This window comes from Leptonotus elevatus, chromosome 2, assembly GCF_054856555.1.
Source record: "Leptonotus elevatus isolate MCC_2025b chromosome 2, RoL_Lele_1.0, whole genome shotgun sequence".
Taxonomy (NCBI): Eukaryota; Metazoa; Chordata; class Actinopteri; order Syngnathiformes; family Syngnathidae; genus Leptonotus; species Leptonotus elevatus.
The window spans coordinates 35,382,335-35,409,909 of NC_141240.1; the positions used below are offsets into that span (position 1 = coordinate 35,382,335).

Sequence of the window (27,575 nt, forward strand, 5' to 3'; positions counted from 1 at the left end):
TATGTACTCTAATGGATCACAAATATAGCAGGCGACTACACTTTTTTTTTTTTCAACAAACCTTTATTTAATAGTTGAAGGGCTAATGAACAGTTCATACAATACGTTTGGGAGAAATCTGTTAACAGTCCAAACTCACATGAGATAGAAAGCCACTTCTGTTAGATACAACACATCTTTATTTCAGATATCTTTACTACATCACCATTGTGAGCTACAACACTATCTCTTAAAACTCTCATCCAATAAAATGACACCTGCAACATCGGCGGATGCCTTTTACTGCTTTAAAAGTAGGTAGCGTACAAAGTCAACCACGGTCAGAGGTGTACAACTCCTGAGACGGTCTTGACTGTGTTTCTGTGAACTAGCCTCAGTTTTAGGAAACAACAAAGGGAAGACACTTGAGTCTGCTGTTTGTCCGGCTACAAAAGTCACACCACACACAGTCCAGATCACTAGAAAGCTTAAACAACACTCCTATTTCAAGCCTATTTCATGGTATAGTAAGTGCACTAAATACAGAAAACAAACACATATACATATGCCTTGTTGTTCCAAATTGAATAAGTAAGAATAAAGGACAATCCCTATGTATGTCACTTGTGTATTCAAAAACAAAAACAAACAAAAACAAAAAACGTCCTTATTAGCGTAACCAAAAATGACAAAATAACAGTGTATGCAGACAAATAAGCCTACAATATATGTGGTAAAAAGCACTTCAGAGCAACCAAACAGTAAGTCAGTAATTGAGAAAAGCCGCACGATTGTGAGAAGACATCAATATCAAAATATTGGCAAGCACACAAAGTTAGCTAAACGTAGTGTATTGCTTTGCTCTCTAAACATGTTGCGGTTAGCGCACACTGCGGGATAGATATGTTTTCCATACCAGAGGAAGACAGATAGTAAAGGGCGTAATAAAATATAAAATACCCAGGTAAAAGCAGTGCTAATCTATATCGGAACACCAAAGCTTGCCCGGAAAAGGGGACGAGTAGCAAGCCGTCGATGCATAACACTCAAAACGAAAGCGATACGCATTCTCGACTGCTCTGAAATGAATCAGTGCTTGTCTAATAAATCCTCACCAGTTAAACCTGGATAGAAGAAGGTGGTCCATCCCATCAAGCGAGAGAGAGAAAGAGACAGACATGCATAATCATCTCCACCTTGATTAAAAATGGAGAAACATCTGCGCTTGACACTATAAAAAGGTCGTAGTGTGTCAGTATATATTCGAATTAAGCTATTCATCAGAGGTGATGTCGCGGCTTGATTGAAATGACGGTATTAAAACAAAATTTATAGGTGCAAACTGGAGGAGAGTAAGGACGGGAGGTTTTAGTGGACCTGCTGAGTAATCGTTTGCGTAGTTTAAGGTCGAAGTTGGCAAGAGTGTGGTCTCGTCTTCTAGATAGCTTCATCAACTTTTCCCGATCTCTCATTTGCTCACTTCATTAATAAAACAGTGCATTCAAGTATCTATTCTACTATTCTATGATTGCACACTTTTGAGATGTGGTCATTTCATAACATTGGATTCATATTTCTTTTGGAACGCAATCTAAAACTATCATTGCAGGAGGTGGCAGTTATGGCTTTGTGTGGTGAGTGAAAACTTCAAAGTCATGCTTGATTATGGATGAGAGATCACATTATCCGTAAATAGAATCTAAAAGTCTGTCCCGAGAATAAAATATTTCAGTTCCTGTGTGACAACTGCTAGGTCACATTAAAGTTGATCTGGGAGTGCAAAATCACAAGAGGGGAACGACAAGGGGTAAAGTGCAATGCAATATCTTTGAACATCCAGGTCTAAGTTCATATATATTATTATTATTATTATTATTAGATGCGAGTCATGATTTGTAATGAAAAAAAGATCACTCTCCTAAACCTCTACAAAAGATAATATTTTCATTCTCGTCTCATCTCTTTGATTCAAGATAAAGAAATAAGCCAAAAATGTGGCTGCTTCTTCTTTTTAGAAAACTTTTTTTAAACCCTACGTGATTGTGCTGCAACAGTGCAACGATCTTCATAAGAATTATTCCTTCAAGTCAGACAACTGTCTTTGCCGGTCTGACATTAGTGACAGTATTTCAAGCTTCTTCCTTTTCTCATGAAATTGATTAAAATATTGACACTGCACACAAAAAAACACTATTATTAGATTTTCTGCTTGTCAGTTGTGTAAATCCTGTTTTTCCCACATTTCATTACGGGTTTCAAAGCAGATTTACCCGCCAAGCGGTACACACCTAAGAAAAAAAGTTGAGCTTAAATGTGATTTGCTTCATGGGAAAACCAAAAAACCAAATGAACGACTAAAAACATGTAACACAAAACATTCTGTAGCACGCATGATCAATGACAGTTAGATGTTTGAATGTGACGACGTCGTTGATAGGAGTATATATGTAGCTATATAGAGATAAGCATGTTTATGTACAGAGTATAAATGTGAAAGAAATGTGAGCGCACATGACGTTTCAGTGTTTTGTGAACATGAGTCTTTTGGAGCGAACGACCCTCCGCCGATCGGTAGCAACGGCCTTTCTGCTGAGAAAACGTCCACGTTGCGGAAGTCTTTGATTTCGTTTTTCTGGAAATCCTGCTGAGTGTGGGAACTAAAATAGGGGGTCATAAAAGGAGATCACTGGAATGGAAACAGTATGCGTGTATTTTTTTAGAACTGCAGCCACAATTTGTTTTCCCAGTGCTCGGTTCTCGCAAAGTTCAACCACATCTGGAGCAGGCGTCGTCTGTGGTTCCTTTGTTGACAAAAAAAAAAGATGAGCTACTCGGACGACGACAGCCTCTAGGGTTTGTTTTGTCGCACGGTGGAACCATTGGGCTGCTGGTCCGGGTCTGGATCGGTAAAGTCTGTGAAGTCAGGGCTCTGCGTGGGGGACCGTGTTGAGTCAGAGGATGGGGTCGAGTCAATCGTTGAATTTTGATCAATGAGTGCTTCAGTTTGTGTCTGGGGAGGGCCAACCACAAGGGGGCGCTCTTTGGGCTTGCGGCCCCTCTTTTTCCCAGTGGCGGCACCGTTCCTCACCTCTTCTCCAATGCTGTCGTCATCCAGCGTTTTATTCTTGCTGCTGGAAATCCCTTCACCGTCAGATGCACGGAACCAATTCTGAAGCAATACAAACATTGTTAGTGCTGATTAGAAGCGCTTCAGAAAGAACAGGTGCAGCTAAATGACCATCATGCTTTCATTTGATCAGCAGACCATATGTTTATATGCAGACAAAAAAACAGTCAATAACTCACTCACTCACAGACAGATATTTTACAGTGTCCTGTCACAACTAAGCATCCACCATACCAAAAGAGGGAAAGACTACTCTCGGATGTTTTACTGGATTTTGACTGATTTTGCAAGGCCCGCAGAATATTGTGTTCTATTGCTATAAAAACATGGAATCTACCAAAAGAAAGATTCTTTGATCAGGAAAAAAAGTACATTTGTATCTGTTTCCGTTTTGCAGCAATTAGCATTAGAATATAGCCAAGTTTCATTAATAGCCCATCCCTGGTGAAAACACTGGCAAAAAGAGCTTGTTGCAACATGGCCTTGACTGATCTCTTATCTTCTGCTGCCCCCTGCTGGCCATCTTTTATAATAACTACCATTGCTTGAAGCCACCTCGTCATGTCAGAAGCTGCATCAAAGCCTTCTGCATGCACTTGCACAAAAAAACATTTAAAAAACCCAAAACAAAATGTATGAACACGCTTTTGGGAGTGAAGGGCAAAGTATCGTATTTTTCACACTATAAGGCACACTTAAAAGTCTCAATTTTCTCAGAAACCGACAGTGCACCTTATAATCCAATGCGCCTTATATGTAGATCAATACTGGTTAAGTAAGCTCCATTTATTGGATGCTTAACGCAACCCAAGCCACTACAGTAGCTTCTATTCTCTGCGCCTTATAATGTGGTGCGCCTTATATATGGAAACAGTTTTTAAATAGGCCATTCATTGAATGTGCGCCTTATAATCCGATGCACCTTATGGTGCGGAAAATACGGTATTAAAAAACGTGTTTACACGTTTTTGGGTTTGAATGAGTTAATGATCAACAGTAGAATGTGTTGATTTCACCCAACTTCGGACGTGTTGGCATTTCTAAGCCCCATAATAATTTCTAACTCTCATAATCAATGTGACAAGTCAAGATTTACCCCCTATTCAATATCATTTACTCAAAAGCTGAGCTCATCTCAAATCCAACGCGATGCAACACCGCCAACTACAGGGATGTGTTAGTCATTACTACGGGTGTGCCAATCGATTCTCCTAAGAATCACGATTCTCATTTAGTACAATTCAGAATCGATTTTAAATGTCCCAAAATTGATTTTATTTAAATTATTTTATACTGTCTTGCCCTTGTTTGTGTGTTGACGACAAGCAACAAGCAAAACAATGATCAACTTCAGCCACATGCGATTTTTAAGGCATTGTAACATAAGACAGAAGGAAAGGCTTAAAGTTTGCATCCAATTGGTAAAACTGTCTGTGACCCACCTGTGAGTGTGTCTTGCTTATGTGGTATTTGACACCACTCTCTGAATTAAACTCCTTCTGACAGATCAAACACGTGTACTTTGCCAGTTCACCTCCTCCCTGAAACACACAAGCAAAAACAAATTACCATCGTTTGGTGCATGTGTTCTTTGCCAATGCTCTGAAGGAAACCACTTTAAGCAATCGTCTTCAAACGGTCAGGAATAATCACTTACTGCTCTACACTCAAGGTTGAAATGACTAGTTGACTCGACCACTAAGCAGTGATAGTTAAATCTTAAGGTTGATTAATCAGCTGGTCACGTTTTATCAACAAGGCGCACATTCGCACAACAAACTAGCGACAGTGCCTCAAGCGAGTGGCAATATTTGACTAAAAATGAGACTGGCAACATGGTCACTTGCAAAACACGAATGCAAGTCTGTCCTTAAATTCTGTATAACAAAAGCACAAGTGATATATGAATACCCATCCGAAAAGCCGTCCGCGATGTCCTCCTGTAACAGTAAAGACCGACAATAACCTGGAATGAACGGTTAGTGGCAGCTGTGGCCAAGCGGTTAAGATTGTCCCCTGCTACCTTGGGGACCCGGTTCTAGACAATCTCCGGACAAACGGCTGTGGTGCCCTTGAGTAAAACTCCGATACCCCCAACTGCTCCCTAGTTGCTTAAGCAGCCCCCTGCGTTCATTTAAAAGCTATAAAGACTACAAAAAATGTACTGCGTACGAATAACGATTGTCTCTAAGTATGGCCTATGACTTAATTAGCTTTGTAAGAACCATGATAACAATCAACATTATTTCCCCAACAAAATAAAACAGTATTAAAAGTCATTGAAATTGCTTTAGGAAGAATTTCATCATGTGATTTCTTTATTATTGTAATCCCTTCAAACTATGTTGAGCAAAAAAATTGAAAGTGGTTGGACAAATATGTGCAATATGGATTGACGTGTATAACGCAACATATGGTGTTCCACAGGGTTCAATTCTGGGGCTTTTGCTGTTTTCATTGTATCTGCTGTCTCTCGGTTCCATCTTAAAAAAAAACAGCGGTAGTTGTTTTAAAGTGCTCTATAAATATAGTCAGTCGAGGTTTTGCAACCAATGAGTGTTTATACCTGGCTACAGTTGGCAAGGTGGGCTTTTAGTCCAGATACACTGGAATAGACGGCTTCACAGTTCTGAGCAAAACAAAAACAAACGGCAGCATTACTTTCACAAATCTATTGCTGATATTTGATTCGATACAGAAACAAATTTGTGGCATATTGTGACTCATGAAACCTGGAGACGCTCTTACTTCATTGGTGCAGCAGATGAAGCCATTTTCCTTGACTTGAGTCTTCCAGGTCTCGAGAAGCTCCCTGCTGAATTTGGGAAGGCCTGGTCGAGTGTAGTTCAACTATACACAAGAAAGTAGTAATTAACTGCGTTCATGGCCAGTATAGTACATTGAAAAAAAGAGACTAGTGACCACCATCTTTTACAACTTGAGTATATGAACGAATTGTACCTGTACTTGTGTGTGAGGAGTGACACCATGTAACAAAAAGTCTCTCTTACCCTCTTGCTGTCAGGCACCAGGTCGTCCTTGATACGACGCTTGGTGCCCCAGTCTTTGGCGAGCTCATCTTCTGCAATCTCCTGCAGATGGAAGACGGCCACCTGAGCTGAGCGGCGTCTCACTCTGCCGCTAGGCGTCCGTTCCAAATCCTCTGGAAGGCTTTCATTCTGTGCTACCTTTTCCTTAACTCTGTTTTTCACTTGCATGTCTCTGTCTTTAACCTTGTCCTTCTCTCGGGACAGCTGTGTTTTTACATGCCATTCAGGCTGGCTTTGCTCTCTCTTCCCTGCTGAAAACTTCTCAAAGGTGACCTGGAGGATCAGTGGGACACAATGAAACCTATATCAATGTCAATAATAGGATATTTTCCTTTGCATGTCATGTTTTCTTTATTACCCTCTCTTTGCCAGTGTTGTTGTTGGTGTCGGTCCGATTGTCTTTGTTGTTGGTGGGGGCTGTCATAGTAGAAGTGATGGCTGGGGAGTGTTCGGTGCGTACATGGTAGTCCCTGCCAGCCTTGGAGCGATATGTTTTTCCACATTGCTGGCATAAAAACATGGGTGTCTCAACATCAGAGAATTCCGGTCCACAACGCTTCTGGTGGTACTGGTAGCCCATCAGACTGGAGAAGTGAGCTGAACAGCCCTGCACATTAACAAGAGAACGTTAAGGATGTAAGAAAAATACTGTGTAGCCCCTTCAAACCTGCATTTTTTCTGCGGGCCAAAATTTATTTTTGTGTGTGCTGATTTGGACTCTTTTCCCACATAAGAACAACATGGAATTTTTTGGAGGGGTTATCTAATGTTTTTAGTTGATATAGTGGGCATCTGGATAATATGGCTGTAACGTGTAAACTTACCAAGCCTACATGCAACATATTTGACATAAACATGCAATTCAACTTGCGATTGTGATTGGTTAGTTAAGATCCAATCATCAACCAGAAGTGTTGACATCATCCAATAAATGCGTTTTATTGGTTTAAACAGGCAAAGATGTCATGTCCACTGCAATCATCTATGGGTCCGAAGGGGTTAAATTAATATTCTTCATTTTCAGTACAAAAACATGCTGTTAGTTTTCTCTTTCTGCTCCACTGGTGTTGCTTTTTGATGGAACTGAGTAAGAGTGGAGTAATGATATGATTTTGGGCAACATGTAATACAAGGGAGGAGAGAAGGAAAGAGAAATAGAGGAAGTGTGCTAAAAAGGTCAAAAGAGAAATCACAACTGGCATAACAAAAAACATAGCGTGATGTGAGATTTGGAAATGGGAGGCACTGGAAAGAACAAGAGAAACAAAAATCAATGACATACCTCACGAGGACATTTGATTCGACCCATCTGCTTGAGTATTCGGCGTAGCCGTTCTCTCTCCTCATGCTCGTCGTCCATCTGGCCTTTACTCCACGACGACTGAGGGGGGGGACAAACACAAGTTACATTAAGGATTTTCAAAAACTCATAAAATGTATTTTCCATTTCACGTGTTCACAGTTTGCGAGGATTAAATGGCTTAATTTTTCATGGGTATGACACCTGTACAACCTGAGTGTCAACTGATGCCAAGACCACAACAACAGATGGCAGAGCTGCTACGAAGAAGAAAGACATGCAGATGACTGGAGAGAGTATCAACTTACTGGGGGAATCCCAGTCAAGAGACCTTTGTGTGTTTTCTCATGTTAGCGCATTGAGATGACTGAGACACAACACATGCTGTTGTACTTCAGACAAATATATACAACTAAGGCTTTTGATGAAACCAGGAAATAATATTGACCGCATATTCTTAATGCTTCTATGATAGACAGTAGCAAGAGACCGAGCCCGCAATGGAATATCAAGGTCAAACTCAGGAGGCAAACCTTGTCCTTCTGTCAGCATGCTGTGTTGTTACACACTACACCGATGCCCTGCCACGCGACCAGAATGTCAACAAAAATGATTAACACTAAGTTCAGGCACCGTTTCAACCTGAACTATTTACTCAAAGCTTTACGTATAGATTTGCTGTCTGTTTCCTTGCTAGTATGATTAATTTCTCCTGGCCCTCCCTTTCACCTTCTTAGTTTGAGTGCACATTATGCTGTCATAGGATGCCGCTAATAAGGCCAATTCATAACAAGAAATTAAGTAAAACAAACACTTTGTTGGCTGAAAAATACGATCATTACCTTGACTTACAAAGTCGAAAAATATGCAGGAAGGTAATGTTTCCTGTTGACATACAGTACAGCCCCAGAACAACGCTATATTCACTTTAAAATTATATGTTGTACAATATATTAATATGGTGTGTTCACAAGCAAATCACTGTGGCACCTCTAGTATTGGTTATGTTACCATGGCAACCATTGACAAAAGCGCCATGCACATTTTATTTGTCAAACTAAACCAAACTGCACAAATAAATCACTAACAGGCGAATATCATCCACATTTCTTCAAGTAATTAGCTTCCTAATAACACTTGCGAGCACTTTTCTGTTTCTTGTGAAGGTAAATTAAGAGCAAAAAAAGCAATAAAAAATAAAATAAAATACAATTTACTACGGGGCTTACAATCCCAGCCACATTGGACATTCTGTCTTTAACACACTTTTTCCTAACGACTTGTTCTTATTAACCTACAGGAACAGCCCATGTGGAAAAATAATCACTGCAAAATTCTGTGATATAGCTATCATTTTAAAAAAAAAATCAAAAATGCAGTGGAGCTTCAAATATTGAACCACTTGCAATGTGTGTGGCACGTGTTTAATATTTACATCGTGCAAGTCTAAACCAACGCTATTCGCAAAACAAAACATTCGTAACTCGAGATTCCACTGTATATATAATAAATTAAATAATATTGCAGGTCGTGCATTCTTATAAGGAATGCTCACACACAAAAATAACTCATGCAGCATGCTGCAAGGTTTGCAGCCCGTCCATTCATGAAACATTCATGCCACTTTTTGAAACCGATTTGAATTATTCAGCAAAGCCCAAAGCTCTAATGCAGGAGTGCTCTGATAATATCTTTAAGAAGCTCTCTCAGCTGTCAGACTTTAGACAGCTGCAGAAATAGTGAGCGCTTGAGGGACGTCTGTTGCGTTCACTAATGAAACCTAAGATTAAAACTCAACGAGGGCTCGGTGGCGACTAATTAAAATGCATCATACAAATATTGTGCAGTGTAGCTTATGGGAGTGCAAATGCTCCCGTGAAAGTGTCATTTATGTACCGGACTCTCTACACCAAAGTTAGTGAAAGCCGACACTGGTTTCACTGTGTGGTGGATTTCTATACATAGTGTAGGTCTGACCTCTTTCGTAATTGCTTGTGGTGTCAACTAACAAATTGTGCAATTCACTGGATTCCTCCACGTCACCGGAAAAACAAAATCTCAAAACAGAGACTACACTCCAATGTTGCTGAGTGGAATTATGTGATTTTTGTTGTTGTTGATGGGTGTGTACCTTGGAGTTGTGTTCTGCCATGGTGTGGTAGTTGAGTCCTGCCTTGGATTTGAACTGTTTGTGGCACTGTTGGCACTTCAGGGCCTCTTGGAGCTGCATGGGGTCGAAGGTCAAATTAAGCCGCCATATTACGATTCCAAATAAAACATACAATATAGGCCAATCATTAATTCAGTATTTCATCTGATTCTGATTAAACTGTATGTGTTGCACAGCTTCAAATTCCCAATTTTGCTGCAATAAATCCCCCAAATAGTCTTTCTGGATACGTGTTCATCATGTCACGGCTCACAACGAATTGTGAACTCCAATGTGTAAGCCTTGACCCAATGCTAAGGTGGGGAGGAGGAATTGCTTTAGTTCCCCAACTTACCCCCAAGTTATGGCTCGGGGAGCCCAGTCTGAGAAGCACTGGTTATGGCATTGCAAATGCAGTTACATATCCCCCCCGTTTTCTGACCTTCTGGCAAATCTCCATGTGTTTCTTCAGGCCGTGGATTGTTTTTCGGGTGACGATGGAGCAGGTGGGGCACACCACTTCGCCTCTCTCTGAAATTGCTTTCTGCCACTGAGTGTCAGCAACTGTACCTAGAAAAAACAAATGGTTGTTTCTTGTGAGTGAGCAAATCAAATATTTGTAGTAGGACTCTGTTTTGCTTTTGGATGACATCTCTTCCTCACCGAGTGAGGAAGAGATGTCATTGTGTCAGTAAGGAACCTGTTTTCCAGAGTAGCCATGATAGTGAAAATTGTGCTGCGGTGTGCCAGTTGGTTGGATAGTTTCTAGATCAACTTTTGAACCAAAAAGGGAATTGGTCCAAAACATGTGCTTTGCTGCCTCCTACTGATTAGAAACAACATCACATTTTTCTTGCCTTGTAAAATTCAACCTGGGTTGATATGCAGAGTCATATTTCGGATTATTTTTGCTAATTTGCAAATTACAAACTGTTTAAAGACCTTCAGTCAAAGATAAACTGCATCTTTGCAAAAGGCTAGACAAAATCAAGCCACCATTTTCTAAGTTGATCAAGGTGTTCACCTGAACTGGTGCTGGCTGCGTTTTTAGCGGAGGACTGATTTGAAGGTCGTCTGTGAGGCTCCTCGCTAAATCCACTCCCGTCCGGTCTCTTCACGCGACTTGCCTTCAGCTTCTCTTCCACTTTAGTCATACCTGCAGCACACATACACACAGTAGTTTGGAATCTGGCTCTCCACAGATGTGGAACAGAGGTGAGATGGATATTTTCGCCAAGACCTTTCAATCCAAACGTTCCCGAGATGGAAGGCTGCTCTCCAGTGAACTTCTTGGGTGTTTTTTGCTTCCGTCCTTGCTCAAGAAATCACATAAAGGAAAACAAAAAAGGTCAAGCACTTACAGTAGAGGCATGTGGCGAATATGGAAACACTTTCATCTTACTGTGTTTCATTCGTTCTGGGTCTTCATCGGGATAAGATGGCGGCAGACTGCCGCATTCGCTTTCGCTCCCCCCTGCATCAGAGGATGTGCTTTGGGACTGCTCAAACTGAGGGTGGGCTGACTGAGCCTGGTGACTCTGCAGCGACGGCTGGCTGTGCTGTTTCCTCTCACTCCTTTGGTGGGTCAGCTCTCCATTGTGAGAGGGGGTAGACACCTCCAGGGTCTTTTTCACTTTGAAGAACACTGGAGATGGAGGGTTGTTATCCAGGGGCCTGAATTCACAAACCAAGGAAAGTCAGAAGGGAATGTCGTATAACTAATATTATTAGACTGGATTATATGGCAAAAATGTTTAGCTTTAAATCTTGTTTACCTTTTTACGGTGTTGGACTTGACGGGGGTCTTCTGAAGCTTATTAAGCTGCTCATCCTTCGACTCCAAACTAACCCTGTCTGGGTGGTTCCAAAGCATGTGCTTTTGCAGGCGCACCTTTGTTGCAAACATTGCCTCACAATATGGACAGCCGTGATTCTGCTTTTCAGCTACTGTAGTCTGAAAAAAAAAAACACAAAAAAAAAAGGGAGGGAGTTTAGAGAAAACACATTTAATAGCCTCTGTTTACACAAATGTGGGCAATGTGAGCACACTGTTCGTCAAATATTGCTATGTAGGTAGAGCAGATGTGTTAAGCCGGGGGCCATTTGCGGCCCGCGACAAAAAAAAAACTAACTAAAATTGAGAGAGAGTCAGAGTGTGAAGTAAAGGTGTCAAAAGATAGGCGCCACTACTACTAAAAAAAAAAAGGTGTATATGTGTTTTATGTTTCTAAATAATCAGAGATACAAATAAACTATTTAAGACAAAAAAAATCTCTTCAAAATACTGATGAATAAAGATGATATTTTAGAAGGAAAAATACGGTGGCTGCTGTTCAGTGCAGGGGTGGATCTAGTCTAGTGAGATATAAGTCTGATGACCACCCAAAAATATTACAAATTCCTGAACCATTTGTCTTATCACCTTTAACAGAAAGCTGTTACGTATTTATTAAGTTAACTATAATGTACAATATATAATTGCTTACTTGATTCATTTTAGTATGCTTAATAAATTAAAGTTGAATTTTTAAAATATTTGGCCCCTTGCAGCCTTTCATTTATCTGTATGCGGCCCTCAAACGAAAAAGGTAGAGAGAGGAGACCGGCTCACCCCCTGGCAGCGTTGATAGTGGTACTTTACGCCATAGATGCTGGGAAACTCTAACCAGCAGCCTGAACACGGACATTTAACTCTGGAGCGACGCTTAAACTCTTCCTTCCACTGGACTATCAAGTGGGCCTGGTCAGGGAGAGGAGAACAAAAAGAAGGTTGGTTGGTGTGAGCAAATAAATGACGCCCCCCTTTCAAACACCCACTCAGTTCAAAGAGGGATACTCACAGGGATGCTTCTCAGTTCCTGCTCATCTGCTTTAGGACGACCTTTCCTCTTCCCCTCTGCTGCCTCATCACATACAGGTGCTGGCAAAATACAAGAAAAAAAGAAAATCCTGTGTTACCGCCGCAGAAAACCGGTGACTCATTTCAGGACATTGAAATTGAAATAACAAAGGTGGTGAGTGGAATATGAATTATAATTGCATTCAGTTCTAACGTGTACTGAATGAATGCTGCAATTCTAGCTTTGTCAAGGTTGATATTAATTCTGCTTGCCTTTGTAATATTTTAGAGATTTAGACAGTTACCATTCACAAGAAGCACATTTTCAAACTATCCAAATCCCTGAATACTAAGCACAAAAGAGACATTTGTTATGAGTGCGAACACATCAATATATGCATGTTTGGCTTTAAGCTGCAGTTTGATTTTGAGATCACAGACTGAGTAAAAGCTGTCTGGTGAGCCCAAAAGATGAGCTATGAATCGCTAGTGCTTGGTGTGAACCTTTGACACAGCAGCACGCAGAAAAACGACTGCTTCAGCTTTATTCTTTCTTCAATTCCCGAGACTGCTGCTTTCATTGCTGCACATGCAATGTCTGATGCATGTCTTATTTTCCCTTGCCTCTCAGCTGAAAAATTTCTATCCATACCCCAATCACTATCTAGTACTATCTACTCGTGGTTCTTAACCTTCTTGGAGGTACTGAGCCATGCCAGTTTCCTATGCACTTTTACCGAAGCCTTCTTTATGGGGGGTTAAGGGTTTACTGGTGATTAAAATGAAGAGTGAGCGTATCCTTTTCATTGAATCTGGCTCTCTTCACCTTGAATTCAGAAAGCGTTGTGTTCTTGTACTCCCCATCTCCATGCAGCTTAATAAGGATGTGTTCCTTTAGTTTTGCTAGATAACAAGTAACACTGGACTACAATTGCTCAACTTGGCATTGCAAATCATCCAATTCGGGTTAGGATGCTGACTCAAATCATTCAATGGAACTCTGTATGAACCCATGTTAAGAGCCACTGGATTACTAGTATCAGTACTTTCTTCTTTGTTTCAATTATTTCTGAAAAATCAGCCTTGTTCTCCATTTTGTCTAGCGCTACAGATAAAAGCAGAGCTGTAGAGAGTGGAGTATTTTTGTGTGGGGGAATGGGTGATGAAGGAATATGAGGGGAGACGAGCAGGCAGAGGGAGTGCAGGCAGGAATCTTCAAAGCGGATGACTTCTTCCTTTGACTAAGCAGAACACTATATGGCAGTGCTGCAGGTACAAACTGATCTGATCTACTGCACCACAAACTAGTCTACAATCCAACCTGACGTCAGCTTCCAAGCACCGATGTCGCTAAACTTCACAGCGACTGAATATTAAAGCAAAATTCCGCCATATCAGATGTAGACAATGTCAAAAGGAGACAACTTCAAGTGGATTACACAACTGCTTGCTGTGTAAGGGAACAAAGAATTGGGAAGCTTGCATGGAGGGACAATAATATTATGTAAAAAATGTCATGTCATGTCATACACTCATTGGCAAGCAGTGACTGACAGCATGCACACAAACTGGTTCAGAGCACTCAGCGTACCTACAAGGATTATAAAAATGGAATGAGGATTTTTGCAATAAATAAATTGATTGGTTTTCTGCCTGGAAAAGGCTTACACTAGCAGAATTGCCAATCCCCACCCCACACCCCCACCACCAACACTCACACACACAAACACATACCTTTAAATATCTTTCGACATCAATGATGTATAACATTCTTCCAGCTCACACATTTCCCACATTTTATCACCATTATGGTTATGGAAAAGATTCACTCATTTGCGTTTTATGTTTAATGACAAGGAGGTTACCTAGCTAGGGTTAGTAGTTGACCCGGGAATACTGTCGTTCATGGAACAAGGGGCTCTATTTTGGTAAACAGTGCGCTTGGCATTAAAAACTGGCACATCCTTGACTGGTGCGAGCCTACTTCACCGTATTTGGAAATTTGGCATACCGCATCACGCCATGCTGGGTGTTCTGGCGAACCGAGGGGGTATTCTTTTACACACCCAAGTGCACCTGACAGTTTGGTGGCTGAAAGTAGACTAAACTTCAGACTAGGCGGCAGCAGGTCTAAGTTGTGGCGCATGTGTACTTTGTAATGAGATTTTGGTGGATTTGATCGGGGGCAGCCAAATTCTAAGCTTTGCGAAAGGTGTGCTTGCAGTTCTTTATAAATGCACTTTACGCACTTCGATCTTCTGCATGGACTCCAGCCGAGTCTATTTCTGCTTCTGCAATTTCAAGGACTTTGCACCTCTTCCATTGGATGAGTTCATACCCACAACTAAAAATACCAAAAGAAAGAAAACTCTAACCATGCACACAACTGCACTTTGGGCTAGTCTTGCGCTGGGTATGAAAGTGGAGTCCAAAGTGTTAAACATGCAGCTGTGTGTGCTTGAACCTGGTATATTATTATTATTATTATTATTATTATTATTAAGAGAAAAGTATTTATATTTTCCAGGCAACAAATTTATATGGGCTGTCTGAAAAAAAGCCGGAGGGGTGTTACAGCTGTTGTGCTGAGTAGGAAAATGGGCACTCATTCCAATTCTGATCTCAGAAAACAAAAGTCTTGTAAAATAAGGTCCTATTTAACGCAATCCGCTCCTGGGGAAGATATGTTCTCGTTGCTATGAGAATAAGGTCGACTTGTCATAGTTAGCATTATCAAAAACCTCTTTGCAGCGAAGTAGTTACAATTAGATCAGTGGCTCCATTTAATGAACAGGCAAGTAAACACGGGCAGAGCATTTGGTACGGATGAAATATACGACACGGTCGACAAAAAATAGTCAGCCTCGTTGCTGTTGCTGGAGCACACTCAGCCATTGTCCCAGCTGAAAGAAAGCAAGCCTGTGTCACATCCAAACCCGGCACAAGTCAAGGGGATAAAACAGCTGTTCATTAATGTCAGGGAACGACTTGCTCCCAGCTGTCTGCGTATCTGTGCAACTGTTCAGCCATGTAAACCAAATCAGGGAAGAGAAGCGTAAGGAGGAAAGTTAGATGTAGATTAGCGTTAGCTTGTGAACGACATGGGATAGCAGCACTAGTGTAATTTGCCTGGCTAGACAATTATTCACTTGTCATTTTTTACCCATTAACTGTTCAATATGTGGTCATTCTGGGCTATCGTTTAATGTTGATGGTAGACTATATTTTTGTATTGTAGAGCTGCACCATACTGTATTTCCTTTGAGATCATCATCACTGTACATCTGTGCACAATATCAGTAGTCATCGCAGGTCAGTTATACAGTGTCACTGCGATGTAGGAGGCAAATTAACTCAACGTGTTCTCATCTACATAATCATTCAAAGGTATCCGATAGGGATGCGCGGTAAAATAGTACCTCTTGTACAAAGACGGGTCATTATTTATTTGTGTGTGTTTTACTTTTTATTACGTTTATTGTTCTTTTTGGATAGCCCTTATTTAGCTTAAGCTGTGTTTAAATGTGGCATATAAATAAACTTAACATGCATTTACTACAATAATGGTAATAATTTAATGAATAAACTTCAAGTGTTACTGTCCTAAAATAAGGCCTATTTGACAGATATTGCATGGCATACATTTGAATGATTTTTGCAGTGATCCATTGGCTATTGTCAAGACTTTTGATATAGTCGTTGCTATGTGAAAAACACTACTCCATTTTTTTTTTCATTTTTATGTTTTAGGGATGAAACTGAATGCAGACATCCCAAAAACCTAGAAATGAAAAAATTTATTGTTTTTCACAAAGGAGCGACGATATGAACATTTAGTAATACAGGTAATCAGGTTTGAGTAATCAAAAAAAAACAATCAACAGATTAATCGATTATTGAAATAATTGCAACTTGCAACCCTAATCGATTTATTACATCACATTTATAAGCGAAGCGAGGCTATGATTATAGACAAGAGGTCCTTTCTTTCTGAAAGTGAACCAACAGTGATTTTTCAGTTTTCATGGAAATAACTACGCACTAAAGCCATGCACTTAGATATAAGAAGTACTTTTTTCATGAAGAGAAGCGACCCGGGGGTCCTGGCAGCTGTCTGATACTCTCATATAACCCCTGAGCTCTCCAAGCTAAGTCTGCAATTGCTCCCCACACACTTCCAACACACATGCACGCACGCACACACGCATGTGCCCACACACTCACACTACAGTAACAGAATGCCGATTTGTTTTTCTCTGCAAGCACTCACACAGGGGCCATTGTCTAGATCTGCCCAGTCGGATTAAAACGATTCTGCTGTTTGGAAGACGCATATAAACGGCACCAGCACAGCTGTGTGGAACGAAGATCCAGTATCTCAACTTTGCCTCAAAGTTGACTTCTCATGAGAAACCAAAGCACACAAACAAAGAGGACTAAAGAAGCACTATTATGACAAACTCCGCCCACCTAACCCCAAAACACATTTTAAATAAAACTGCATGGTCAGCTACAGATTGCCAAGCTAAAACCTGCCTACAATGCTGAATAGAGATTTGGGGGGGGATCAATTTTGCAATAAATATATAGATACACTGACGGCAGTATCGATATTTTATAACAGCATACCAACGCGTCGCGTACATAATGGTGTACCCCGTCATCCGGACATGTCCAGGAAGCTGAAAACATGCTCAAAGTAACACGCCGCCTACGTTAAGGCTAACTTCAAAATAAAGCTTTTCCAAATAATATATTGATGCCAATGCAATAGCCTTGGGTGGGCTTTTACTTTGATGTCAGGCTGCGCAGCGATGTGACCGCTAGCTTGGCTTCCCTTTTCGACATGTTGGCTTACACATCGAAGTTTTTATTGCAATTACGTATTTTCTACCAACATTATCACAATGCCATCCCGAAAGTATATTTAATCGCTAGTTTAGGACGCTAAGAAAACGCTAGTTATTCACGCCGTCATTGTATGATATGGCGCAAGTCTCCGACGTCAGTGGCTAGCAGCTAGCTGTTAACATTAGCAACGATTGCCTGGCTGGTACGGTGGCCCTGAAGTGCAAAACGCAAAAAACGGCTTGCAACAGTAAATGAGTGACAGATACCTGGCTTGCTTTCTTTACTTCTTCTTCAATATCCTGGACCTAGGCTCTTTTGTAATTCACTCTCCATGTATATAGGAAAGAAATGTGCCTTAAATTGCACTTTGTCTTTTTCATTATTATTATCAAAAACAACAAAGATAAGAGAATTTTGTCTTTATTTATTTGCGCAAAATGTAAAATATAGCCATTTAGATTTTAGAAACACAACTTTAAGCCATTAATACCTTATATCTGCCTCTTATTGCACTTAAAGTTGTGTTCTTAAATCCTAAATGGCCGTATTATACATTTTGATTTGTTTTTTTATTGGGTAAGTGTTCTACAAAATAAATTTATTTTATGTTTTTTTTTCTGACCCATAACACGATTCGATCTGTGACTGATCCGATCCGAACTGTGACTTTTATGATCCTTTACTGTCACAATCAGTACCTAATCTTTCCTGTCCTGTTTGTGGGGGTGCTAATCCCCCAATTGGCAGTAAAGTAGGCGGAAGCAGTGGCAAAGAACTTGTGTCTAGACGCTATTGGCAAAGAACAGTCGGCAAGTTTCCACTGTCACTCACATACTGAATATCGTGATATATTGTTGAGAACATTTCTGACAATATATCGAATAACGTAGACATTGTGTATTATCGTTGTCGTGGGCCACACGGGGGCGGCGTGATATGGAGGTTGTGGGTTCGATCCCATACCATTGTGACCATGTCAAAGTATCCTTGAGCAAGATACTAAACCCCCAGTTGCTCCTGATGCTGCGTCATCAGTAGGTGAATGGGTAGTCAAATGTAAAGCGCTTTGAGGGCCTTGTAAGGTGGAAAAGCGCTATATAAAGAAGTATCATTTACCATTTACACATCGTCACCGTATAGAATTATGAGTCCCACCCCTAATGCAGAACATCCAATATTCAAGAGAAAATGGATGGATGGATAAAGATGTCGGAAGCGCTACTACCTAGGGCAGGAAATAAGCATCTGATGGGTCGAATCCATGTTGTTTTATTTCTTTCAAGCACAGCTTCATTTGCTCAAATGGTTAAGCCCTGCTGATAGACAAAAAGCTTTTGTGAAGAGAGCAGCACTTTGTGAGCGCACCTGTGGCTCAGTTTATAGCACACGTAACGTATAATGCATGCTTCAAATAAAAGAGCTTGGGTTTCAGATTCCTGCCTCTTTCTGCGGTAATTCACAGTGTCTCAATGGTCTCTTCAGATCGGCACTGATTCGAAGAGGCTGCGACATCAGCTGCGTACTCCAACACCCTGGAAGCTGTATCTATTGCCAGATGCTCATTTGAGCCAGGGCCAACAGTGAATTTACTGACATTCAATTGGGGGCGCTTGAATTACGGCGCATATTCAGTACGTGGTCAGTATAATCCTGGGGACGGAGGCAGATGTGAACTAGCAGAGATGAGGAATAAGTACTCCATTTTCCAATATAATGGCTATAACACAAATAAGTGGCTGACCAAACTCAATCACATGGGTGCAACAAAAATAATTCTCACCAACCCGTTTGTTATTCCGTAGCATTATTGTTCTGCGGGTTATGTGCTGGGGTGGGTCAGTAATTAATAATGAACATTTGCTAATGCTTAAGTTGCCAATTTCAAATGTGCTATTTGGTAATGTGTCTCTGTTGTCATATATCAGTGTATACGGTAATATGAAGAGTTTCTCCTCATGATTTCCCACATTGCATTTAAACAAGCAGCTCTTGCTAGCATTTAACACTGTTTACATTTATTAGGTGTTTAATTGTTTTGAGTTTTCAAGGAAATACTTTCTACACCAGAACATATTAATCCAGTCCTTCAGACTTTACAGTGGATCCCAGGCAGCTGTAGAATAGATTTTTAAATTCTGCTACTGGTCTATACAGTAAACCACGGAATGGCTTAGATCCTGAATACATTAAAGAAATGCAGATCAACTCAGTAGGGTTGTGAGGTCGGCAATCGAGTCAATTAATGGAGACCATAGTTCAAAACAAACATGGTGAAACAACATTTAGCTGTGTTATCTGTTATGCTGCACGCAAATCGAATAAGCTGCCAACAGAACTAAAGTTAGCCTCAAGTGTAAATGTTTTTAAATCCAGTTTTAAAACGATGACCCCCCCCCCCCCCCCATACCTATGATTATGGTCTTTTAGAGCATTTTCTATAATAAATGTTTCCAAAATCCTAGATTCCTAGATTCTTCTGTTTTTTATGTCTTAAATTTTTACTTTAAATGTTGTATTTTGTAATCATGTGAAGCCCATTGAGTTACCTTGTGAATGAGATGCACTACATAAATAAAAATGCCCTGTCTTGCCTATATTTAAATCAAATAATGAAATCAAGCCAAGTCATTGGAAGAAAGAGAGGGAGAAATTTAAAAAAACATTAATTGGAGGAAGACAATAAAAGGTTAGGTTGTATGAAAGTCAAGTAGAACAGCGAGCCAACCAAATGTCTCTGGAAAAATATATACATCCAAGGTCAAACAAAACTCAAGAGTTCAGTCCATCATCATGCATAGTGCATACTTGCATTATTTATTGAATATACTTAGATGGCAGTATTGCACCAAAACGTCTTCTTTATGTTAACATTAACATCTGAGCCAGGAAAAATAATTATTGACTTATTTCCCACGGGAACATTAGCTTTGAAATTGCAACTTGGGAGTCAACCAGCACCATGGAATGGACTGTGTTCGACCTTGGAGGTTCCGCTGTACGTGACGACAACTGGACAACAAACGAAGGCAGAGGGTGACTGGGAAACGGATGCTGTTTCAAATTTGCGAGGCCAGCAGATGGCACATGAATGATGTCCTGCAGTCAGTGAGGTTGGCTGACGCTTAAGAGCACGCACACACATATGGCAGTGTATTTATAACATGAACAAATAAATAAATAAATAAATAAATAAATAAAGGCAGCAGCAGCAGCAGCACCTCACCACACGAGTAACCACCACGTCTAAAACGACAAATGCATTTTGTAAGCCATCTCCCGTTGTCCGACATGCAATAATGTTAGTCAAATCATCATGGAGACAAAATGGCAAGCGAATAATGTGAGTATTCTTAAACAGTCGACCCCCACAAGGCCATAGTTGTATTTATTTTTTATTTTATTTCTTTTTTCCTACCCCAACATACAATTCAATGGGCATTAACTATACGCGGATTTTCGCTATTCGCGTGCCAGAACGATCCCCAATCAAATAACAGGTGGCCGACTGCACAGCGCTGTCTGTGATCAGGTACCCATTACTTAAACTCATAAAAAGCTACGGCTACCACAGGATCAATGCTAGTTTCATCCAGTCAATGGCATTTTCAGTTGTGGATTAGCATTAAGTTAACAGACCTTTGTACCATGTTTTAGTTGGATTGGCTGGTGACCAGTTCAGGGTGCACCCTACCTACCACCCAAAGACAGCTGGGACAGGCTCCAGCACGCCTGTGGCTCTAGTGAGAATAAGCGGGTCTGAAAATGGATGGATGGTTGGATGGATGGATGACTGGGATAGATGAATGACTGGATGGACGGATGGATGGAAGTTATGGTTAACTATAAAAACGTTCCATTCTCTTTAAGCAGTAAGTCGACATATTGCGAGGCGAGACATTATTTCTGTTGTAAACAGACTCAATTGAAGTATGTGACTGTTTATTTAGCCTGCTATAGAATTTTTTTTTTTTTTTTTAGATCAACCTGTGATAGTACTACATTAACAGATGAGCAAGTAAGGGGGTTAAAAAAAATCGATTCGGCAATATATCGCGATCTTACAGTGCACAATTCTGGAATCGATTCTTTATGTGGCCACATCGATTTTTAAACCTCCATTTTTGATGGAAATATTCAACAAAACGTCTTACTTAGGGTTAGGGTTCACACTTAAAGCATGGAAGAATTTTCTATTAATGGAACATTAAGCCTTAATATTTTATTTCAGTGCTTTTCAAACATGAAACAGACAGCAACCTGTTTGTTAAATACAGTGGCTCAGTTATAAGCCTGTAGTTTCAGAGAAATAAATACATTTCCATACACATCTTACAGTGTACATGTACAAGTTTACTGATTAGTATTTTCTAAATTTGAGCACAAAAAAGAAAGAAAGAAAAAGATTTTAAAAATCGCAATAATCTATTTATAGATTTGTATCGGGATTAATCGGCATCAAATCGAATCGTGACCTATGAATCGTGGTACGGATCGAATCGCCAGGTACTGGGCAATTCACACCCCTATGAGCCAGCATATGTGTACGTAAGACATTAATATTACATGACCTCTTGTTGAATGATGTGCAAACCTACAGTACAGTCATTCTAGTAGCGCCTGTCATGTGTAAGTAAACATTTAAGCAATATTGTACATAATATACATCAAATGAAAGTGGTCTAAGGAATGAATTCAGCATGATGTGTTCCTGCGCTTTTAGTTCTCGCAAAGGAAGTTTGCAAATCTATCAAGTGCACACAGCCTCACATGCATCATAATCCATCCTTGAGGGCAGCCTATTAACCTAAAAAAAATGGAAGCACTGCCGTCCTGTGCAGTGGTATTAGTGCTGCACATGAATGGGGGAGTGTGCGTGGAGGGGGTTTAAAAGACTATTTTGTAGCAGCCAAAACAACTGGGTCATTAGAACAGCCCCGGTTTTACGATTCGACATCAACCTATTAAAAAAGTAATGGCAAAGCTCGACTGGTTATTGGACTGATACCCAATTCTGTAGTCCTAGTATTTTTCCTTTAAGAATCCTCCATCTCCATCCAGATGGCTTGGAGCAAAACTCATTTGCAAGGCAGTCTGAAATCTATTTACCAGGCCCTTGTGTCTGTGTTTTGACCCTCACGTATTAAAAACAAAGTTTTTAAATTACACAATTGACAGTAGAGGGAAATGTAAACATCTATAATGTTAACAAGTCCTAATTTTTGTTTTTTTTGTTTTTATCACAGTTCCAACATGTCATTTAGTATTTTTTAGTCATTTGGCTGACTGTCTAATTACTAAACAAGCTAAATTGCTCTCATTATTATTGCATATACATTCAGCAAAAAATCAAAGACACCACTGGCAAAATACTTTGTTTTGTATTAAAGACTTTGTGGTTTCATTCCCACTTTTATGTAGACTAAGGATGCGCGATCATGGTATTTTAAACCGATACTGATAAACCAATCATTTAGAAAGTGCTGATGTAGATAACCGATAAGTAAGCCGATAATTGTTTGCAAAATTAACTTGGATACAAATATACTTTAGAGTCCTACTCTAAGTACAAATACATGGAAACATTTGTAACGCACCATGAAGCTGAATTTTATTGATATCTCTGCTTCAAAGACAACCAGTAATTAATTTTGAGTTTGCCAAAACAAAACAGTCATGTTTTAAAAATTCAACAAAAAACCGTGAGGGTAACATTTTGGGGAGACACATCTTGAGCCACAACCACAACAGATGGACCAACGCGGGAAGTCTATTATTATCGGCGGATTTCTTTATTATCTGGTTTACCTGTCAAATTGATCGATAATTGCCGATAATTATCGCCCACCGATATTATCGTGCATTCCTAATGTAGACCATTATTTCATTCATTTTCACTGTAGTCATTGCTCTCCAGTATCTAAAGATTAAACTTGTGCAGAGAGTGCCACTGCTACCAATCAGTCATCAATAAATCATCAATCATTAAGAATGTTTAACTTGTGCAAGTAAGGTTGCGGAGAAACAACCTCTCCCGGCTGACTTGGAGCAAGAAACAAGGGACATCAGCTCTGCAGTCAATCCACCAGCCTGACATATGGAGACAAACGAGCCTTCCCACCAACCAGCATTTATGAATCATCAAGGAGTGAAGCGACACGTTTGACACTTCTTGCTCCGAGCCAACAGGTTGATCCAGTGATGCTCAACGTGTTGCAAGTCGTCATGGGTATCTTTCGGTGTAATAACGCCAAGGAAGGCTAACGGGGCCTATGCCATGTTGCACACAAAAACGTTATACAGTATCGTCGCCACAATTCCTAAAATGGAATTCTGTGTGGAATCACGACACAGACTGGCCCAAACAAACAAAGCTCCCACAGATCCCACATCTTCAACAAACTGTTTTGTTGAATAAAGTGCGACATTTTGCCACTTACTGTGTTTGATGTTGTTTTCAGGACATGGCACCGTTCGAACAGGCTCGTGTGGATGTCCATGCTTGGAGGTCCGGCCCCTTGGCACGCCTGATGTTGACAGTTTCCCAAGCCTAGTGCCACTTGGGTTTTCCATGCCTACATTTGGTACAGAGGGGACGCAGACGCAGGAAGTGTCAAAAGCATTATTCATATTGATTACGTTAACAATGTAAACAGCAGTGATAGTATACCGTCTTCACGTACACCATAGTCTATATCCAAGCTATCCCTTAGTGCGGCTGGACTGAAGGTTATCTGATTCGAGGCACACAAATCATCTGTAGTGGTAATGAGGCTATGACCTTCCATGTTTGATTTCAAAATCAATACTCTCACGACTCCACTAACTCCTTGTATTGCCCATTAGAAGCCAACCAGAGAGACAAGGGTGAGGGATTCAAAGCTCCTCGTGACAGCCAGCTGCGCATCTCTTGGTTAAGTCTCAATGCAGACAGACATTTTATTTTTAAGAAGGCCCCAGTGTGTTGTTAATTGCACGTTGCCATTATCCATAACAAGATATACGTTAGCAACAAGCTCTGGGTGCTGAACCGTCATTTGCCATGGACGTGGGGGCAAGCTAATGGATGAAGGCTGACAACCGCTAATTATGCTAAGTGGGACTGATAGCGATCCCACATACTTTCTCTGAGCACACATTCCTGTCAGTCCCATAATGATTTACAGCAGCACACAAAGGGTCACTCAGTGAGACCACTCAGCGTCGGTTTACGTGCCACGCCATTGAAGCTGTTGTCACTCAGGTGGTTGTAAATACATTTTTGATTGCGGAGGCTTGGATAGAACTCATGGAGAAAATAAAAACAGGATAACATTATGCATTTAGTATGAGGACAATAACAGGATAGACACACCACCAAGATGTGATTGTGTAATGCCCTTTCATGCAGAGTATGTACTTTTTCAGTGGCACTAAAGGCATAATTGTAATACTACTAAAAGTAATTTATAGTCAATGACTGAGCATATAGATCCCACCTAAATCTGACTTTTCACTTTCACTTGATGATTTATTGTGTGTGGGTCTTGCTGTTTTCAGTTCAGACAAGTGATTAGTTTTAGATCAGATCCCCTTAAACTCCTTAGTTGTTTTCAGTACTTCAAAGTTATTGGATGAATATGTGCAACGTGAATTCACATTTATGCTGCATTCGAGGATGGTCGGAAGTCTGACTTTTCTGAGTTCAAACCAGGAAGTGTGTACGGAACTCGGAAATTCCACTTGCAAAGTCGGACAAAAAAATAAAAAGTACCCTGACTTCACCACCAGCTCAGTGGACTAGTGGTAAAGTGTCCGCCCTGAGACTGGGAGGTCGTGGGTTCATTCCCCCGGCTGTGTCATACCAAAGATTATAAAAATGGGACACATTTGCCTCCCTGCTTGACACTCAGAATTAAGGGTTGGAATTGAGGGGTAGATCACCAAATAATTCCCGAGCGCGGCTCCTGCTGCTGCTCACCGCTCCCTCAGGATGGGTAAAATGCGGGGAAAGAATTTCGCCTCACTCGGGTGGGCGTGACAATCTAAAGTCTAAAATGTGACGTCACTAATTTTAATAATTGTAATACACAATTTATTCGAGTATAAAACTAGATAGCTTTCTTCATTCATAAATATTGGACACAACTTCACATAACACATCGTATGCTGCTATCTCCCGGCATGAAATTATACAGTGAACTACTGAACTGTATGGAATGCTTAAAACAATTCAGATAAAAACAATAAATGAAGCAAAATTGCGAGAAGGCAAGTTTGCTGGAGGTCAAAATAGGTTTTGAGGACCAAAATAAAAAAAACTTTATCACTATCCGTCATTTTTGTTGTTTACTTTCGCCTCGAACTGGGAAAAACCAACTCTGATATATCCGACTTCCGACCATCCTCGAATGCAGCATTATAATGGAACGTATGGTGTTCCGCATGGTTCAATTCAAGGGCCCCTGCTGTTTTCATTGTATCTGCTGGCCATGGGTACGGAGGTCATTTTAAACTGCTCTAGAGCTGAGATGACGGGAGTCAGCATCCAACCTGCACGATTTGCACCGCCAAGTTGAGCAATTCTAGTCCAGCACAACTGGCTATCTAGCAGAGCTCAAGGAACCCTTCCTTAATTAAGCTGCCCTGTTCATTTTGTTCAGCCGTAACCCAATACCTATGTCTTGAATTTGAAAAGAAGGAAGAAAAAAACACACATTTTAAGGGTTTGGTGAATGCACATGGGAAACAGGTGGGGTTCAGTACCACCACTTAGTACAGTGGTGGGCAAACTCGGTCCTCAAGGGCCGGCGTCCTGCAGGTTTTGGAGGTTTCCCTGCTGCAACGCAGCTGATTCCAATCAACAGGATCGTTACCAAGCTTATGCAGAGCTTGCTAATGAGCTGATCATATATCAGCTGTGTTGGAGAAGGGAAACATCCAAGACCTGCAGGATTCTGGCCCTCGAGGACCGAGTGTGCCCAACCCTGACTTAGTACATAATTACTACAGTCGTTTGTTTTCTGGAGAGAAAAAAAAACTGAAGGGAGTGAATGACAGTTGTAGGTATAAAATAGGCTAGACACAACACTCCCACTCAAATCCACTCACACAATCTGCTGACAAACTGGAAACAAGTAATTTAGCCGCGCACATGGCACGCTGCCATGTTTTGTGTGACTCACGAGAGCGATGAGAAAAAAAGAAAGTAGCACTTTTGTTGCTTCCACGAGCTGTGGTCAGCCACACCTACCTGAAGTGTTGGCCGCTCAGCCTCAGTTCACGGCCGGCTGGCCCCAGGTCAGCAAGCCCCCGCGGGCGAGGAGGGGGTCCGGAGACAGGCACCGTATTGGGCGTTTATCCGCCAATGTTTTCTTACATCCCAATCCCACCTGCTGTTGTGTCAAGGGCCGGTCACAAGGCTGCTGATGGGGGGTAATGCCGCCGTCCTGCCCCCGCGCAAAAAAAATGACAAATTGCGTGTAGGTTAAAAGAAAAAAAGAATCCAGGAGACTTTATCCTGGCCGTGCCCCCTTCCTTAGAGGCATTAATATGTGTATACCACGAGGCACCGCTCCAAGCTTGCCGTTAAACACTCCAAAAATACCCAGAGAAGATGCGTAAATCCACGACTCCTTGAGGAAAAATATTGGAATACCGGATGGTTTATACAGGCACCGAAGCAAAATGGCGACTTTATAACGAAGGAGGAGAAGCAGAAAAAAAAATCCTTGCGCTGGCTGGATCTTTAAGGGAGCCACCAAATTATGATACGTGCGGTTAATTCGACGGCTTCCAGACACTTTGGGAGAGGAAATCCACCCGAAGCAGGGGCGGGGGGTAAATAAAGAGAAACGCCGAGGGTCGCTCGCTTTTCGGCCACTCCTCGGCTCCTTACCTCGGGATTATTTTTCGCTTTTAATACGGATATGATGTCTCCGCGCGCGGCCGTGTGTGCTGGGTCGCACGTTTAGCTAAGCACGCCACCTTTGACAGCGGCAACGACACTCGAGGCAACTTGGCGTCGTTGTTGTCAGAGTTGGTCATGTCATCATTATTTCCGATATGGATCAGGTTGAGAATGAAGCTAAAGTTGCTGCTGTGCCACCGGCTCAGGCTCTTCCGACGTAACGGCGTTGGCGCTTGACGTTAAACGGCCAGGTCTTCAAATTCTTTGCCAACTATTTCAACCCATTAAAAAAAATAAAAAATAACAATTAAAAAAAAACATGCTCGATATTAGCATGTAGCACGCCGAATCCACTCCACGGCCATGTTAATGATTATACTTCGTGTTTAGCACT

The 27,575-nt window shown here is 41.0% G+C and overlaps 1 protein-coding gene across 2 annotated transcripts; it reads right to left on the bottom strand.

Moving 5' to 3' along the window:
* Positions 1 to 51: 51 nt before the first annotated feature.
* znf512b (zinc finger protein 512B) lies at positions 52 to 27,568 on the bottom strand. 2 transcript variants are annotated; one of them, XM_086069340.1, is made up of 18 exons: positions 26,525 to 27,568; positions 23,733 to 23,867; positions 12,446 to 12,525; positions 12,217 to 12,345; positions 11,381 to 11,559; positions 11,008 to 11,279; positions 10,846 to 10,923; positions 10,630 to 10,761; positions 10,048 to 10,175; positions 9,588 to 9,680; positions 7,439 to 7,537; positions 6,515 to 6,763; positions 6,118 to 6,429; positions 5,855 to 5,956; positions 5,673 to 5,735; positions 4,549 to 4,647; positions 3,068 to 3,148; positions 52 to 2,908 (listed from the first exon to the last, which is right to left on the bottom strand). In XM_086069340.1, exons 2-18 carry the CDS (start codon positions 23,863 to 23,865, stop codon positions 2,828 to 2,830), a joined length of 2,310 nt encoding a protein of 769 aa, XP_085925466.1. In that variant the 5' UTR covers positions 23,866 to 23,867; positions 26,525 to 27,568; the 3' UTR covers positions 52 to 2,827. The 2 variants fall into 2 exon arrangements, with proteins under 2 accessions (XP_085925466.1, XP_085925465.1); XM_086069339.1 differs by having other exon boundaries at positions 52 to 3,148.
* Between the last annotated feature and the right edge of the window lie 7 nt (positions 27,569 to 27,575).

Bases quoted from the DNA above. Each gene is read 5' to 3' on its own strand.
- znf512b (XM_086069339.1), bottom strand. From the start codon at position 23,865: ATGGAAAACCCAAGTGGCACTAGGCTTGGGAAACTGTCAACATCAGGC. The intron at 11,280-11,380 runs GTAAACAAGATT...TTGTGAATTCAG, and splicing joins AAGTCCAACACCGTAAAAAG to GCCCCTGGATAACAACCCTC. The intron at 10,762-10,845 runs GTCTTGGCGAAA...TGTGTGCTGCAG, and splicing joins GGGAACGTTTGGATTGAAAG to GTATGACTAAAGTGGAAGAG.